The 18,885-nt window shown below is 38.7% G+C and overlaps 1 protein-coding gene across 1 annotated transcript; it reads right to left on the bottom strand.

The window, feature by feature from the left end:
* Nucleotides 1-2,472: 2,472 nt before the first annotated feature.
* LOC141594734 (uncharacterized) lies at nucleotides 2,473-4,199 on the bottom strand. The gene is made up of 2 exons (XM_074414729.1): nucleotides 3,304-4,199; nucleotides 2,473-3,217 (listed from the first exon to the last, which is right to left on the bottom strand). The coding sequence occupies exons 1-2, from the start codon at nucleotides 4,197-4,199 to the stop codon at nucleotides 2,473-2,475; spliced, it is 1,641 nt and encodes a 546-aa protein (XP_074270830.1).
* Between the last annotated feature and the right edge of the window lie 14,686 nt (nucleotides 4,200-18,885).

Below are 18,885 nucleotides of genomic sequence, written 5' to 3'. Positions count from 1 at the left end.
CTCCATCGTATGCATAGATAGATAACTACACTAGCATGGTTTCGGGCAACACGTTCCGCATATCTCTAGACATGAATTCTACTTGCATGAGATAGGTCATACATTCATCTATTCCACATTTATACATACATTCAACCAACCAACCATCATTCAACGATTCCAAGGCTTCCATATAGAACTAAATCCGCAATGTTATTACAATACATCCATTCAATGTCAATTCAACACACACATGGCCCAAGACCAACATTTCACATAAGGTTCTTACCTCTTCTTCATCATCCTACACAAGATTAATAACCACTAAGCTAATTGTCCCTTAAAGATAACTTATCTACTAACTACCCCATTCTCTCAACTTTATCTCAAGGTCTCCCGGTTCAAAACTGAGAGGGCAAAAGAGCACAAGTTAAGGGTGCCTTCTTAAGCGTACTGTGAGCTCCTAACAATTCCTACCCGGGGTTCATTTTATTAGACACATCCTAAGTTCATTTATTGTTCATTGGTTTTAGGCCTGAGGATCGTTCGCTCTGATACCACTTTGTAACACCCCCATTTATTTAAGGGCCTGGACTAGGACTCCTCAGATAAAGAAGGGTGTTACCATCCCGGAAACCCGAGGCAGTAGATAACAAAGGGAAAGATAAACAGTACTTTAAATTAAAAGTTTATAAATGTTTACAACTGAAATGGAATATGTCTCAAAACTGAAAATAAAGTCTGATAGCTAAACGGGAAAAAAAAAGTGGGCTAGCTCTAAGTCAGGTGATCCATGCTCTCTCCCCTGCCAGCTCCAAATGTCTCAACAACCTGTCAATCTGCTCCCCAGTAAATGGATCATCACAGGCGTACATGAATACACAGGGTCAACCGCGAGGTTGAGTAGGTAATACGATATAAATAAAGAATGCAATGCTATAATCCTCCATTCTCAACTCCATCACACACATCCCCGGAACGCCCAGCCATACCGATCCCCGACAGACTATATCAATCGACCGTCGTCGATATACCAGCTCGTAGCTGAGGACACCAGGGCAAGTCCTGCAGAACCCGCCTGGGCCTTAATCGCAATAATCTCATCTCCTCCAACTCCAACTCCGATGCAAATGCAATGTATGAAACGTATGAAACAATAATGCTCAACAAGATAAATAAGATAATCAGATATGTCATATAATCACCGAACATGTCAACTCTTTATAATCGTAAGAACTCAATCAGTGTATTCCCCTACCTGTACAGCAACGCAGCTCCAACAAATGCAATCCAGATACGCAGAATCCAAATAACTTCTCAATAATTCCAACACCTAACATAGTTAATTATTACATTATTATTATTAATAATTATCGTGCTTTATTCAAGCTGCGTCTTTACCAAATAACGAATTATTATCATTACGATTATTTACATGAAACCGCTTTAACGAACTATTAAATCAGTAATAACTGCTAATTCATATCTTATAATTTACAATCCATTATCCAAACCCATATTACTAATTTATCTAAATTACGAATATGTTATTTAGCGAAACCGTCACAAAATAAAACTCGAGTCAACCAAGGTCATAACCCACATCTACCACCCATCTACACCTCCCCTTCTAACACCATTAGCCACCCCAAACCAGGCTGCCCCACCGTGGCAGGTTCCCTTGACACACGGTGGGCCCCACCAGTCCAACCACCACCATTCGACCCCACCATAACAGCCACCAACCTCCGCCCTAACTACCCAGCTACACTACCCGTCCCAACAACACCCTTCTTACCCACAACAACCGCAACAGCTACCACCCACAACTTCACCCCTGTTTTCGCGAAATACCCCTGCCACCACCACGAACCACCAAACACAACCCTAGGTCCGTCTAGTCACGCTAGCTAGGTCAGAAAATGTAAAACAATTTGGTAAAACCGAACCCTCATATCCTGACACCTCACCGTTCCCGATCAATCTGCCGGCCAACGGCGGTCAAAGACCACCTTCAGACACCACGAATCTAATCTTTTCAACCCCGAGAGTCACCCCTTAAATTTTGGTCCAATTCCGTCAATGTTTGAGTCAGTTTCTAATTCTCTTAAGACCGTCGCAAGTCAGCGCATTAAGAAAATAAAATGAATAGAAATCGTTACCTTGATCGATCACCAATCTCCACGACCAACTCCTATGCAGCCTCCCGCTCTCAACTCTCACGCCTCTCTCTCTATTTCAGTCTTGAGGGTGAAAAGAATGAGTAAGGTTAGGTTAGTTAGCCTTATATAGGATTAGAGTGGGGTTTACACTCGAAGCTAGTCAATCCGATCCAAACCCGACCCATTTCGCATCTCCTTTTTTACACGACCCAAGCTCATCCCGTATGCATAAGGACTCATACTACGAACCCACATTATCATAATCCCAATTAATATAATTACTGTTTCATAAACCCCGCTAACTTACTCGTTGTGTTAATATAATACGCTGCTATACAATATTATAATCTACCAAAATACGGAGTATTACAAGAGGAGACATCTTCTTGTATCCCCGTGATGCTAATTTAGAACCCTTCTTCCCATATGTAATTTTAATATCTTTCACCTTTTGATATACATTATGACCGCTTAATATCTTAGGATATGGACGATGATCAGGTTTTCTATTGAAAGCTTTTTGTTGCTTGCGATACGAATGATCTTCCTCCAAAAATTTACGGTATCCTAAGGAAGCTTGCTTTCGAGAAAACCTCAAATAAGAAGAGTCAACATCTTCTGCACACAAGGGGCACGCCTCTTTCCCATGCACAGTATGTCCACAAAGATTACCGTATGCAGGAAAATCAGATATAGTGCGTAATAACATTGCTTTCAAATTGAAAAAACTTTTTTGGTACACATCAAAGACTTCTATTCCTTCATCCCATAGTGTTCTCAAATCGTCAAGAAGGAGCACCAAGTAAACATCTATATCATTACCCGGTTCTTTGGGACCAGAAATCAATAAGGACAGCATCAAATACTTCCTTTTCATGCACACATATGGAGGTAAATTGTAAATAGCTAAAAGCACGGGCCAAGTGCTATGTTGACTACTTAATTTCCCAAAAGGATTCATCCCGTCAGTAGAGAGTGCAAGTCGATTATTTCTGGGTTCTTTCCCGAATTCGGGATACTTGGCATCAATGTGTTTCCACTCTAAACCATCAGTCGGGTGTCTCAACTTGTCATCCCTTTTGCATTTTTATGCCATGTCAACAACTTTTCATCTTACTTATTCGCAAAGAGTCGTCGCAACCTGGGTATTATCGGAAAATACCACAAAACTTTTGCTGGAATCCCCTCCTTCTTTTTATATCGCCATTCATTACAAACTGGACAATGAGTGAAACTCTCATATTCCTTGCGATATAATATACAATCATTAGGGCATGCATGAATCTTCACATATTTCATACCAATTCCTCTAAGTATCTTCTTGGCCGCATATGTACGATTAGGAAGAACATTATCTTCTGGAAGCATATCCTTCAATAATTCGAGAAGGTGGGTAAAACTTTTATCACTCCACCCATTTGTTGCTTTCAAATTATATAGCTTAACAACGGCTGACAATTTTGTATAATTCTTACAACTCTTATACAAAGGCATTTCAGCGTCTTTTAGCTTCTCTAATACAATGCTTGTGATGTCATCTAAATTAGTAACATCGGGTTCTTCATCTTGACCTAGAATGTCATCTATATCAGCGGGATCTTGACCTAGGTAAGGGTTATCTTCTTCAAGACCGTCTTCAATTAACCGATCTCGTAATATTTTTTCTAATTCATCATCATCAAACTCGTCAGCGGACACAGAATTCATATCACAAGAATTCATATCCCAGTCTGAATCTTCCAGTGAGTCGATACCTTTTTCTATAGGAAGACTTCCCCCCTCAATCTGAGTCTCTCCCATATTTTCCTCCATTCTCTGTACCACTCTAGACTCCCCATGAAACCTCCAAATTTTATACTTTGAATTAAATTTATTCTTTTCTAAATGGATTTTAACATCCGAGAAGCTCATATATTTGATATTCAGACACATTTCACAAGGGCATGGCATATTAGACTTGTCTTTCACATTCTTTCTAACAAATTCATAAAATTCAGCTAAACCGGCATCATATTTAGGATCACCTCTTTTCCCATCCATCATCCACGTACGATCCATATTGGTCTATATAATAGAAAAAAGCAACTAATATTACAAATATATTTAATTTCACACTATATATGGGATATGGGCACTTGTTTTAAAAACTGATAGAGCCGCTCTTTTGGAGCATGAAAATAGACAAACATAGAGAAGCTGCAACAGAAAGAGACTGACAACCAGAATAGAGTAAAATCAAGCACATCTTAATCTGATAAAGTAGCTAGTCTTAATAGACAATACACAGATGATTCAGGTCATAAACATGGCTAAAATTTATTTTGCTTTGCTGGACTGATGGCTCCTAATCAGATTATGAATAATATAGCTGGTGAACTAACTTTTATTCATGCCCAATATTTTCCTTGTGAACTTAAAAAAAAATGAAAATCATTAGAAATGATTGAGCACTGAGAAAACTAGTTTTGAGACATACAGAGAGTAAACTGCTCCTCATAAAGTCTTAATCACATTTAATTTAAATCTCATAGATACAATGACATCATTACCCATTACCTAAAAGACTTCCGCGTCTCCCAAATATGAGCCTGTGATTCCTCACGCCCCATAATCAGCCACATGCTATTGGTACAATATACTCCGAAGACAAATAATAATGAATTTGGCTCCCGTAGAAATTGAAAAGTGGAAAACCTAAAATGAGTAGATACTAGATACACCCATCCATACTGATACTTCTAACTTTCAGTTGAGGTAATGAGGAGCTGGTAGGAAGTTTCTAGTTAAATTTACAAATCTAGGCCTATTTCAGTCATAACAAAAGAAATTTGGTAATTTGGCCAATTGTTTGAAATTTAGCTGCTACGATTCGACTACAGAAAAAACAGAATTCCACCAAGTAACATGAATGTGACCTATATAGAATGAACAAAGAATATGCAGATTTTCTCTTATGGAGGTATAATTCTAAAACCCTTTTAACAATAAAGGCTCAAGGACACACAAGAGCAATCAACTCAAGGCTCAAGGAACTAAAATCAACTTTTCCCTATACATAGCGCACATTCTAAATAAACTGCAGAGCTCTAAAAATAATGTCCGGTTTCCAATTACCTCTACACCAAAACTACAAAGTGTCAATCCGAAATATGCACCTTCAAACAGAACACGCAGTCTTGACAACTCAAACTAGGCTGATAAACATATCTGTCGTTAATATATATGTCATGGGATGTAATTGCTAGCTTATGCAAATCTCTGCACCAGCTAGAAAGCAAACTTTCCTGTAGTAGTGAACTTCCATTTAAAAGCTCTTCATTCCATATGAGATTCTGAAGGTCATAAATAATATTTACTTTCTTATTTCAGTTAGTTCGTTACTTTATTTCAAAAATAGAGAAGAAGAGGGAGATCATACTACTTTAGTACAAAGTTGCAGTACAGAGGAAATATGACTTTGCCGCATGCGGCTGTGAGGAAATATAACTATGAAAGGAAAACAACTAGCTATTAAGACTCAGAAAGAAGCTTTGATAACGGCATTGATCAAGAAAAAAGATAAGGTTTTTTTGACAGCTTAAAACCAGAGAAGTAAAATTTAATGAGTGGGTGAACATGTGAGAGGATCCGAACGAATTCTGCTTTCATTTCCCCCGTATAGAGCACTGAGTGGACACTCTTGAAACAATCTCATATAGAAAGCACACTAAAAGATGATTTCTACAATTTATGGTTCAGAGGCCGAAACCAGAATGATATATTAAGTATTAACAGTTCCTCACACAAAATCCAATAGTTAACAGCGATGTATGAAGTCTATGAATACTTACTATAGACCCTGACTTAATAAACTAGAGGATCTTTGACCAACCAGCATATGAAACTTTTTATATCTCCCAGATCCCTTCTAGAGAAATATTTCACAACCACAATCATATTAGGAAGCCACACGACTGCTAACTACTAAACCCTACCATCACCAAATACTAAACCCTAACATCAACATACATTAAAGTATACAATCAACAACAATGATGAAAGACGAGCAACAAGAATCAATGAAATAAATAGATAATATAATCTAAGATTGTAGTATTAAATCTAACATTAAAAATAATGAAAAATGATCTTACCAGCAGCAACGATCAACGGCGATGAAATACAAGTGACCAACGACAATAAAGCAGTGGCCGGAGTACGAGCAAGCACTGACAAGAAGGGGCAACTGATAATTTGATTGAAAATAAAACTTGCGATGGTGATAATCAAACTGTGCGAAGGAAAAAATTAGGGTGCAGTACGTAGAAGTGTAAACGCCAAGTTTTCATTTGATTGAATTAATAAGGAGAACGGTGGAGAACGGAGCCGTTCTCTTTGACAGATTAAGGAGAACGGTGGGGAACAAAGGGGAGTATGAAGCGGTGTGTTCTGCAGTTCTAGTTTTAATTAAAACGGTTGGTCAAACCAACCCGTTCTCTTTGTTTATCTATAAGAACGGTTCAACCCAATAACCGTTCTATTCAGAATTCATAATTGCCCGCCTAACATAAAAAAAAAGAAAGAGAACAGTTCCGTTACCAACCGTTCTCTAAGTGGCGTTCTCGTAGCCTTAAATTGTAGTAGTGATCTTCGGTACACACATCATTTAACACCCGGCCACCCGCCATAAATTTCTTTACATTAGAAGCCTAAAAAGTATGCATCAAGATACAAAATCATGACAAAAACTTCATCTGATCCGAGTGTTTTTCAACTATTATGGAGAAAAGACGCCACCATTACTTCAAGACTATGGTGGCACATTTGGAGGCCATTGGGAAGCTCGACACACGCTTAACAAATTAAATCCCGTCTTCTTCATTCAGACCATTTTCGAATAGGACGATGACCAATTTGTCCAAGACATGCGAGATTTCGAGCAAGAATTCTACAAGTTTAAGCTGACTATTGCAAGGTTTCATATTGCCATACATGGTGATAGTCTTAAGTTGTGGCAACCCGCAACAAGGAAGTTGTACAAGGCACATATTAGCATCACTTCCTTGTGAAGTGCGTATAGTGAGTTTCTTCAAGTGCGTTCAACTTCTTATCAGCTAATAAATGCCTAATAGGCAAGTTTCAGAGAACATCACGAATTCCAGAATTATACGCTTCCTTCTTGTTTGTAAAAGCTGTAAGTTTTCAATTGTTGGAAATATTGCTTCAAAAGAATCTCCTTTTATCCCACATTGATAATTTATGTTGGACTAATATAGTTTATAAGTGATCATCCATGTTGGACTAGTAGATGTGTAGTAGTAAACGGACCGTACCACCACACACGCGCGCGCATGCCACGCCACGCCACGCCACGCCGGGATCTGGGCGCCGTAGGCTCTTTTTGGAAGTAAGATCACTTATCTCTATATTATTTTTGCACAATTTCCGAGACCGATTGTTCAGTCTTTTATAGGTGATTGATGCGTTCTTCTAAACTGAAACTGCAGTCTTCTGTACTGACTTTTGTGGTTACCACACTGATTTTGCAAACATCTAAAAGCTATTTACGAGACAAATTCTGGATCCCTTCCTACTCTCCCTATATATACCTCCTATCTCTACTCATTTCAGAACACACAACAAATCTGATCATCATCTACTGTATTCTCTCTCTATAATACACTACTTACTACAAGCTGTTTTGGAAACGTTATGTTATTAATCCTCAATTTGAGTCTTTGTCGTACACCTTAGACTTGGACGTCGTGTAACCCTGGGGGTTGGTTGCCAAGAGGCCGTGTGTATCGAGCGGGGCAAATTCAACTTTAGGGCAGTGATTTTTATGACGCCACGACTTGCATCTTTGCCGGTTCTGTAAGTTTTTCCCGTTCATTGTTTATCTATTTACTATACCGCCTACAGTCTAAAGTTGAATTTTGAAAAAAAAAAAATTCTTGCTCGTAAGTTTTTTTTATCTTAGGCGATATGGCTATGCCAATTTCTGCTTCTTCATTTAATCCGACCCTTATGCCTACAGTTTTTATCCCTGATATGTCAAAATTGGATTTACTTGATGGTAAAAATTATAGGATTTGGTCCGAAAAACTTGATTTTCTCTTAACTGAAATTGAAGCACCAGAAAACAGTGAACGGAATTTTCCTCCAGACAGTAAAACTTGTTGTGGTATTATACTGCATTATATAATCAAACCTTTAGTTCTGATCTATAGCAAGCTTGAAACTGTTAAAGACATCTGGGACGCTTTTAAAACTAAATACGGAGCAAATGATTTTGGCACTAAAAAATATGCTTGCAATAGATGGTTAAATTTTCGTATAACTGATGAAAAACCTGTGTTAGATCAAGTTTATGAGTATGAGACGTTGTGTGTTGATATTATCGCGGATGGTATGTAAATATATGAAACTTTTCAAGGTAATTGTCTACTCGAGAAACTTCTTTTATCTTGGTAGAATTATGTGCACTCCATGAAACACAAACAGAAAGATTTCACTCTACTTGAGTTGGTGTCACACATCAAGATTGAAGAGCAAAATCGAATCCAGTTAAGAGTTAAACAAGTTGATCATTCTTCTTCCAATGCCAATCAAGATTGAAGAGCAAAATCGAATCCAGTTAAGAGGTAAACAAGTTGATCATTCCTCTTCCAATGCCAATCTCATTGAGACAAAAAATCGCAACAAGGGTCCTAGACGTAATAACAACAACAAGGGACCAAACCAGATTCACGGAGTGAAAAAAGAAACAGATTTTAAACCCAAATGGCCGTTCAGAGGAGAATGTTTCACTTGTTGTGAAATGGGTCATTTCGCAAAATACTATCCGCAAGGATCCCCCAAGGAAAGTCAAGAAACAAGCATCAAACTCATCTCACCAAAACAGATGAAGTAATTGCCGCCGTTGTACAGAATGGGTTATGGATACCAGAGCTACGAGTCACATATGTTGTGACAAAGAAGCGTTCAAAGAATATGTGCCAGAAACTAATGGACAATGTGTGTTCATGGGCAATTCTAGCACTACACGCGTCATTGGTAAGAAAAGGCACAACTGAAGCTAACTTCCGATAAAATTCTCGAACTTAATAATGTTCTTCATGTTCCAGAAATTCGTAGGAACCTTATTTCAAGGTCTCTACCTAACAAGGCCGGTATAAAACTAAGTTTTGAACCCGAGAAACTTGTACTCACTAGAAACAATAATTTTGTTGCAAAAGTTTTTTTTTTATAATGGCGGGCTGTTTGTGCTCGATGCGGTGACTATTAATAAAAACTCTACCGCTTCCATTTATCTCGCTGAGTCTATTACTTTATGGCATGCTAGATTAAGTCATATAAATGTTGATTATGTTAAAAAATTGAAACATCTTGACCTTATACATGGTTTTAGTTATACGGCTTTTGACAAATGTGAGATATGTGTTGAGGCTAAACATTCCAAGACACCGTTTAATAAACAAGTCCATCGTGCCTCAACTCTTCTTGAATTAATCCATTCGGATTTGGGAGATTTCAGAAACACATTGAGCCGAGGAGGTAAGCGTTATTATATCACTTTTGTAGATGACTTCTCTAGATATACAAAAGTGTATTTGTTAAGTACAAAAGATGTGTAATACCCGCCCTTTTAGGGACCCGTTGACCGACCTTTGGGGGCAGGTGGTGGTCCTTAGGAATGCGCGCCAGAGATGCCTAGTGTCTTGTTAGTATATGAGGATGGGTGGTACTCGATAGAGTAGAGGCTACTCGATCGAGTAGCTTGGGTACTCGATCGAGTAGGGGCCACTCGATCGAGTAGGTTGGTTACTCGATCGAGTAGCGTCTTTACAGCGACGGTTTATAATCGTGTTTTGTTAGAATCGCAAATCATTTCCGCCTCTTTCCTTCAGACCTAGATGTCGCCTCCCTCCTTTCCCTTCACCATAATTCCTTCCATGGGAGCCTTTGAGGATGTTAGTGCCCTGAGGATAAGTTGCTTGAGTCGGGTAGCGGTCTTAACGCCGATATTCTATGCGTAGGTATGTTATCATCATCATCCTTGAGTTTGTTGTTCCTTGTAGGATTGTGGTGGTAGTAATAGGCTGTTATGTGGTTTGTATAGGGGTTGCTTGCTTGGTTGATGTCATGTGATTGATCAAGGAGTTGCTGCAGTTGGCTAAAGATAGGTTCGCCTACTCAGTTTCTGTTAGTTGTCTAGTGTGTCGGTTGCTGTATTGTTGTTGTATCCGTGTGGCTGGTTGTGTATGGAAATCGGTTGGTATGTGTTGTTCTATTGGTTGTTGTTGTGGTGCAGCTGTTTATAATTGACTGTCTGTGGTTCTCGAGGTGCGTCCTCGGCTGAGTGGAGTCACTTGCGGGAGTGGCTTCACGCCCTAGTTTCGCCCTCCGTGGAACCCGCCACGGGAGGGGATGTGCACATTAATGGGACAGGGTTATCGCTCAGTATGATGAGCGGGGCTTAGGTGGGAACGGCTGCGGTCCCCCACTGGCAGGGCTGGTCCAGTGGACAGTCGGTGATGGTGGTTGGTTGTAGTGGTTGTGGTTTGTGCGTATGTTCTTGTTTCTGCATTGTTCTATCAGTGGTTGTTATACTTCTTCAGTTACTGACCTTGTGTGGCTTGTCTTTTGTTTGTTTTGTTGTGTCTGTCGTGATCCCTTATGGTGAGCAGTCAGTTTAGCAGGTGATGTCTTGGATGGTAGCTGGAGTCTTGGCGGGATGTGTCTTCACGAGTAATGACAGAAGTAGTTTATATAGTTTGACGAGTTGTATTTTTTGTATTAGTAGGTTGATTATATCACTTGTAAAATAATTGTAAACGTTCTTTTATTGACCTTTGATGATTACTTTTCTCGGGCAACCGAGATGGTGATGTCCTTATATGCTAGGGAAGGTCTTGATAAGGCTCTTAATTGGTATATGGGGGTGTCACAAGATGAAGCTGAGCAAAAATTCATGATCTATAAAGCTGAATTTGAGAATCAATTAGATCTAAAAATGTAACACCCCGTAATTTCGGACAATTATTATTTTGCGGAAGTAATTTATTAATCAAGTAAAATTGATATTAATGTATTTGAAGTAATATTAATTCAAAGAAATATAATTTTATTATATTTTGAAGTAAAGTATTTATTTTGATAGTTTTGAAATGTTTAAAAATAGTTTAAACCGTGTAAAAACTTTTTATTTCGAAATAAGGGCATATCGGGGAAAAATGACAACTCTATTGAAAATTGGGCAAACGATTTTGGAAATGGGTCGTATGAGTATTCAATTTTCTTGTAATCTCGTGTTTAAGAACTTTGGTCTTGTCGGAATTTGCAATTGACAAGCGGTTCTAATTATTATCGAAACGAGCCAAAACCGACTCGTAAAATCCCGACTAAAAACCCGCTCCCTTCCTCCTTTCCTTTCCTTTTCCCGCGGCACCTCCTTTCCCCTTCCTTTTTCTGATTTTTCTTACCAACTTCATCTTCCTTAGTGTTCTTAACAATTCCAAAACAAAATAAACACCATTTCTTACCTTTCTAAGCCAAATTTCACCATAACTCACTCGTTTCTAGTCGGATTTTCGCAAAGTTTATATTTTCGGAATCCTCTCTTCGAGATCTACCTCCTTGTATGTTTTAATTTCAGTTTTCTTGATGTTGTTTTAAGACGAATTTGGGCATATTTCGGTTTTTATACTTATTATTGTGTTTTGATTGTTTATTTAGGTGAAGATTTGGAAGACGAGTTTGGGGACTCGTATATTGTTGAAGATAGTGGCTAGTTTATATTAGGGTTTGGTATTCAAGGTGCTAATTGCTCATTTTCTAGCTTAAGGTAACATATTTCGAGTTACTCGACGAATAATCGTCACATTCTTTGCTTTTTGTATGTTTTTGTGATTTTTGTTTGAGTAGTAAATTTTCACATGATAAAATGGGTTGCATGCATGTCTAATGCTTGTCTTTTGTTAGTTTAAGTTAACATATTAGTATTGGGAACGATTAATTGATGTTTCAGACGATGTTAAACTGAACAAAAATGGAGAAATGGAGGGATGGGGGTGGCGGCCAGCAGGCCCAGGCAGGCCCATGGCTGCCTTGGGGTTGGCCCGGGTTGGCCCGTTGCTTGTTTCGCGGATTTTCATGCATTACTTGTAGTTTCGGGTTTATTAATGATATGTTTAGTAAAAGTAACATGTGGGTAGTCTTAGGAAATGAATAATGTTAGTAGTAAAGATAATGAGGTTGGTAAAATTATGCTTATATTGGTAGTTAGCACATGTTAGGATAGATTATAAAATGAAATTGTAATGAATAGGCTCAAAATGAATTTTATAGCGATAATTGCAATGTTTTGATGATTGTCGAAAAATCGAGCCTTAGTCCCTTTGATCGATTCGATGTCGATCAATTGAGTGATTGGTCACCGCAATTTAACCCGTACTCGCCGGGCAGATCTGGGGTTGCGGGTAAAAATTCGGTTGGATGAAATTTTGTATGAATTGGATAATCGGCCTTTTTCTTGTTTTAGGCCATTTATTAAGTTTTTAATTCACATGTGATGTTGGTTGAATGTAATAGTTTCTTATATTGTAAAAACGGCCTTAGATTCCCTGAAACCTTTAATATTGTTAAAATTGCTAGAATTGGAATGGGTATTGAATATTTCTTGCAGGTTGTTGTGTTTGTCATAGATAGGTCTTTATAGTCTTTGACGAGTATATGTTCACTGCTTAATAGCCTTTGTGTTCCTGACTTGGTGGGATTATATCCAAGTTGGGGCATGACCTCGTTACTTATTTTGATAGTAAGTGGTCAGCTTAAGTACTAGCCAACCCTTTGGTGGACTCCTTAGGGTACTCACTTTGTTTTAGAAAAATTGTGGGTCTTGGGTGCGGTGGTGTGTATCCGCATGTCTAGGTCTGCGCAGATTTTAGGCTAGGGTTGTGTTGTGTCTTGGCCATGTTTTGATAGAACCTCTGAGCCAAGATACCGGTTCGATTACCTTCCCTACCTCGTGGTATAGACTCGAGTTACAGAGTGACTATTGACGGGACTAAGAACTTATGCCTGTCTTTGATATATTGTCCTTTCTTGTATGGTGATTTTATGAATTGTAATAGGTGAGATGTAAGCCGGTTACAATTGATAAAGTTTGGATTACTGGTTGTTATATGTTTCACATGATAGTTTAATTTGGTCAGTCTAGTTTTAATATGTTAGAATACTTGATAATTAAATTATTTATCATGTTGTTTACATGTTACACTACATGTTACAATAAATATGACATTTCGTGGCTGGGAGGACTCGAAGTTACTCCCCACTGAATTGTGGCTTTCGTGTTTGTATAAAATGCGATCGACAGGTTGATGATGATTAGATGGGGTCACAGACGAGCTAGTGAGCAAAAGAACCTTGGACCTAGTTTGACTATTTTTGTAGTAAACCTTTTAACTTTTGGTTGTGTATATATTTTGAAGGGACATATGTCTCCCTCTTTTTCTTTGGGTTGTATTACTATAATTCCTTGTCTTTAGCATAGTTATGTAAATTAGTTTATTAGCTTTTGCAGGTTTTGGGCACTCTTAAGTTGGAGATGTTTGTGAATGGTTTAGGAAAGTTTTAAAAATTACAGGTTTTGTCTAGTTGAACCAATTACAAACATATCCTGTCAGTTTTTCTGTAGATTTTACGTGTTTATTTATCGCTAAATTTATGGGTGTCACAAAAAATGATACGTGTTAGGTCTGATAGGGGCGGTGAATATGAGGGTTATCCACTTAAAAAATATCGTGAAGAAAATGTCATTATCCATGAGATCACCGCCCCATTCACACCTCAACAAAACGGAATAGCCGAAAGGAAAAATAGATCTTTGAATGGCATGATGAATGCTATGCTTATTAGTTCTGGTATGCCTACTAACATGTGGGGCGAGGCCATTCTTTCTGCTTGTTTTGTACTTAATAGAGTTCCACACAAAAAACTAGAGACAACTCCTTATGAGCTCTGGAAAGGCCACAAGCTTAATCTCAACTACCTTAAAGTGTGGGGGTGCTTGGGAAAAATCGGAATACCTGCATGTCAAAGAAGCAAAATTGGACCAAAAACAATCGACGGTATATTTATTGGTTATGCTTTTAGCAGGGCGGCTTACAGGTTTATTCTAAAAGATGGTTCAGGTTTTGGTTCTATTAAAGAATCTAGAGATGTTGTATTCTTTGAGAAATACTAAAACAATTTAATAATGGCAGGCTCGTCGAAATACGAAGTACTTATTTTTAAATATGACTACGCTTCTTTAAAATATCACTATACTCCATTTGACATGGTGGTTGAATGATTCTAAATTGCAAATAAGATTTGATGAAATATTGACACATAAATAAGTATATATCTGTTTTTTTTCAAGAGTAATGGGGATAAGGATTCACGGATTCACCCAATCACCCCCCTTTAGATCCGCCCATGGTTGGAACTGTACGTGAAGAGGAAATAGATCAGGTAATGTTCGGTTGTAAAAATCATCAATTGGCTTTACAACATAGTAGTAGCCGTTGTACATGATCATATTTTGACATGTCCTCATGTTGACATCACAATGTTTCATCAAATAAGATAGGCCACTAATTTCAGGTAATGTTTGATCAGTAGCCCTACTTATCATGAACCTATCTTCCCCTATGGTACCCCGGTATGAACCACATCATTTACTACCTGCCAAACCGGCGAACCCAAGCAGTCCAGTTCCTGCATATTTGCATGATTGTATATGTGTTTATAGGAGGAGATTTCGTAGAAGAGCATTTTGATTAGCAACTTGTGACGGTCTTGTGATGGCTTATTTCAGGTAGGGTTTCCCTACTCAGTATTGGCTACATAATGTGTGGTGGTTGTTGTGATTATTGGTTAATTATGTTGTTGGCTGATTTTGACGGTTGTTGGCTGTATATTGTTGATTGATTGTGTAACTGTCTGTGTTCTTTGGGGCGCGTCCCTGGCTGAGTGGAGTCACTTGCGGGAGTGGCTTCACGCCCTTGATTCGCCCTCTGTGGAACCCGTCACAGAGGGGATGTGCACATTAATGAACTTGGGTTTATCGCTCGATGGAGATGAGCGGGGATTTGGTGGGTATGGCTGCGGTCCTCCACTGGCGGCGTGGAGTACTTGTTGCGATGGGTACTCTGGCAGGGCTACACACTTTAGTGTGTAGTCAGTTGTGTGGAGTTTGGAGATGGAGACTGGGGATTTGTGTGAACTGCTTGAGCTGTTTGTGACGTTGTTTCTTTGTGGCATTTGTTTTTATGTAATCGATCGACCCCGTTTAAATGTTTTAAAACTGTGGTGATCCATTCGGAGGTGGTGAGCAGTTATTGAGCAGGTATGAGCTGATGCGTATAGGATAACTGGGAGGAGTCACCACGATGCAGTTTAGAAGTCTTCCGCTGTGTCTGATAGTTTTATAGTCTTTTGATAGTAGACAGTTTTGGAGAACTTGTATTTCTTTATCAGTTTTGGTTTTTGGCATGTAATCACGTTAAACGTTATTTACTATTTAAGTATGTTTCTTTATTTTCTGATGATTATCATTGCCTCGGGTAACCGAGATGGTGACGTTCCTATACCTGAGTGATCCTGGTAAGGCACTTGGAGTATTGGGGTGTCACATGCACGACTAAGGGATGCAAGGTTGTCATCCATTAATAAATTCGAGCGGAGGTGACCGTACAAGGCGGTGTTGAGCCCCATTATAAACTGATGCACCTTTTCCTCCTTCTTTTCTTTTGCGAAGGCTGTTGCTGCACCACATTTACAGGCCGGGATTCTACTGTAATTATTTAATCCATCCCAAATAGATTTGAGATGGGTGTAATATTCAACCACGGAACGAGTACCCTGACGACACTCAGTTAATTCACTCCGGAGTTGGTGAACGTGAGGTGCATTGCCAGTGGAATGTCGCTCCTTCAATTCCTTCCAGATCTCCATGACAGTGGCGCCTGAGAATGCAATACTTGGATGCAATTTTTCATCAATAACGTTACGCAACCAAGCTTTTACGATTGTATTACATTGACGTCATGCCACGACTTCATAGTTCTCTTCCTCTGATCCTTCAGGTTTTGGGACGGTGCCTTCAACGAAACCCAACTTGTTCTTGGCGTCAAGTCCGTTATGCACCGCATCAGCCCATAAAACATAGTTGTCACCATTGAAAATCGTCTGAGTCAATTTGAGACTCAGACTATCGGAGGGATGCAGGAACAATGGGGAAGATAGAGGTATCGTGGTTTGGTCAGACCCCCCTTTGCTCATACCAGATTCGCCTCCGATCTTTGTCATATTGTTCCTGGATTTTTTTTTTTTTTTTTTTTTTTGAGATTGGAAAATTGAAATATGAGAGAAAACAAATGGATACAAGGATTATACCTGCTCCGATGTTACCATGATAAACTGTGAAATAAACGAAATGGAGAAGAAGGCTTGAAAGCCGTATGTTAACTTGTATAAAACATAATACAAAGCTTTGCTTAAATAGCAATTACAACAACTAAGTCAAAGATCTCATCCTAAACTAATCCTACAAGATAGGAAACAAAAAGATATACAAAATAAGACGATCAAAGATATACAATGAAACAAATATTAACCATATTCCAAAATATACGGTTAATATTTTCACATTAAAAGGGACGACAAGAAAAGAAAGTATACGGAACTTGACCAAACTCGAGTCCAAACCCGGACATACAATAGCAACACACAAAAAGAGTGACTTGAACTAGCAGTTGATTGGTTGGAATCAGTGGTGAATGTAGGATTTATGAAATGGGGGTGTTTAGTAAAATTTATAACATAAAAAAAATGCCAAAATATAATTACTCGATTAAGCCCCTAACATTTTGGGGGGCTTATGCGATATTTAAAAAATAGGGCCCTATTAACAAAAACTTATACAGTATTTAATATACTAATTCTTGATAAATACTAAAACAATTTAATAATGACAGACCCAAGATGTGTGAGTCTAGTGGAATTCCAGGGTAACCTCAAAGCCTCCTAAGGAGGAATTGCGAGGTCCTGGGTTCGATTCCCTAGATGAACACTTTCCTGGGGACCTGACGCCCGGAGAGGGAATAATCCCCGCGGGAAAGAACTCACATGGTACAGGCGTCTAGCAGGGTGGAGTCCTGTATCCGGGGAGGATCCAACCTCCTCGTCATCAAAAAAAAAAAATTTAATAATGACAGGCTCGCCGAAATACGCAGTACTTATTTTTAAATATGATTACTCTTCTTTAAAATATCATTATACTCCCTTTGTCATGGTGGTTGAATGATTGTAAATTGCAAATAATATGGCGCAGGTTCGATCCTTCCTAAGAACATTTTCAAGGTAAAAAATGCAGTTGTGGGTTCACCCCATCACCCCCCTTTAGATCTGCCCATGGTTGGAACCGGACGTGAAGAGGAAATAGATCAGGTGTTCGGTTGGAAAAATCAATTGGCGATACAGCAGAATAGTAGTAGCCGTTAAACATGATCATATTTTGACATGTACTCATGTTGCGATCACCACAATGTTTGATCAAATAAGATGGGCCCCCATTAATTTCAGGTAATGTTTGATCAGTAGCCCTACTTATCATGAACCTATCTTCCCCTATTGTATGAACCGCATGGTCCGCATCATTTACTACCTGCCAAACCGGCGAAGAACCCAAGCAGTCGAGTTCCTGCATTTTTGCTAATTCGATAGACACAAGTGCGTCCACAAAAATCATTTCACTTGCTGCTCGCAAGTCAATGATCTTGAACCCAAGCAGTCGAGTTCCTCCCACGGTGTTCTCCTTGTCGAGGGGTTGTGGACCGATGTTGAGAGAGCAGTTCTCATTTATCTGCGTCACCCCTAAACCCATGGTTGAATTGATGAGCATTGTGTATGATTGCCTTGCTTTTAGAGGGATCCCGTTGAGATCGAGTACCACCCTAAGCGGTGATTTGAGTAATAAGAGACGCCCACCGTAGGCATTAGGAGAGAAAAGGAACACCATGGCTGCTGTTGTTGCAAATACTACTGCTACAAACTTTTTCATTTTTTTTATTTGATTTATCGTCAAACGATTTTTGTTTTTTGTTTTGTTGTTGTTGTTGTTGTTTATAAGGATTGTTTATTTATAAGGAATTAGGCTTGTAGTAAACTAATTTGCTTTATAATAACATTTATATAAAACGGCTTTGTATTGTTGTAGAGAAAAGGATGATATTTTGGTAAAATATCATTTGATTTACAATAACATTTGTATAGAACGGTTTTATATTGTTGTTTCAAAGACCACACGAATAATTGAACCCAATTACGAGTACATAATATCATTACTTTCTTATCTTCCTTCATGTATATGCTTTTACAAACGTGAACAACACTAACATGCATTATGGATTACATGATGCAAGCCACGTCCTAACTAACTACCTAACTAGTTTTAGCATTCTTGACTTTCTTCAATGGAAAATGAAAGAGCGTTATCGGGTGACATTTAATTTGGGCGCCACCCTCTCACATGGAGTGAGTAGGGACCACTTTAATTAACAATAGTTGTGAGAGGGTGATACCCAATTTAAGCGTCACCCGATGACGTCATATCACTATCCTTCTTTAATCCGCGTCATCATCTACAACTGCATGTCGATGGTGAAGGAATTGTGTCCTAAGACATTTATGACAATTATTACATACTCCCTCCTAT

This window comes from Silene latifolia, chromosome 8 (assembly GCF_048544455.1).
Source record: "Silene latifolia isolate original U9 population chromosome 8, ASM4854445v1, whole genome shotgun sequence".
NCBI classification, from domain to species: Eukaryota; Viridiplantae; Streptophyta; class Magnoliopsida; order Caryophyllales; family Caryophyllaceae; genus Silene; species Silene latifolia.
This window is presented reverse-complemented; position numbering and strand designations above follow the sequence as displayed.

Coding starts and splice junctions, on each gene's coding strand:
- LOC141594734 (XM_074414729.1), bottom strand. CDS start 4,199: ATGGATCGTACGTGGATGATGGATGGGAAAAGAGGTGATCCTAAATAT. Junction 3,218..3,303: donor ATTCCAGCAAAAGTTTTGTG/GTATTTTCCGAT, acceptor AAAATGCAAAAG/GGATGACAAGTTGAGACACC.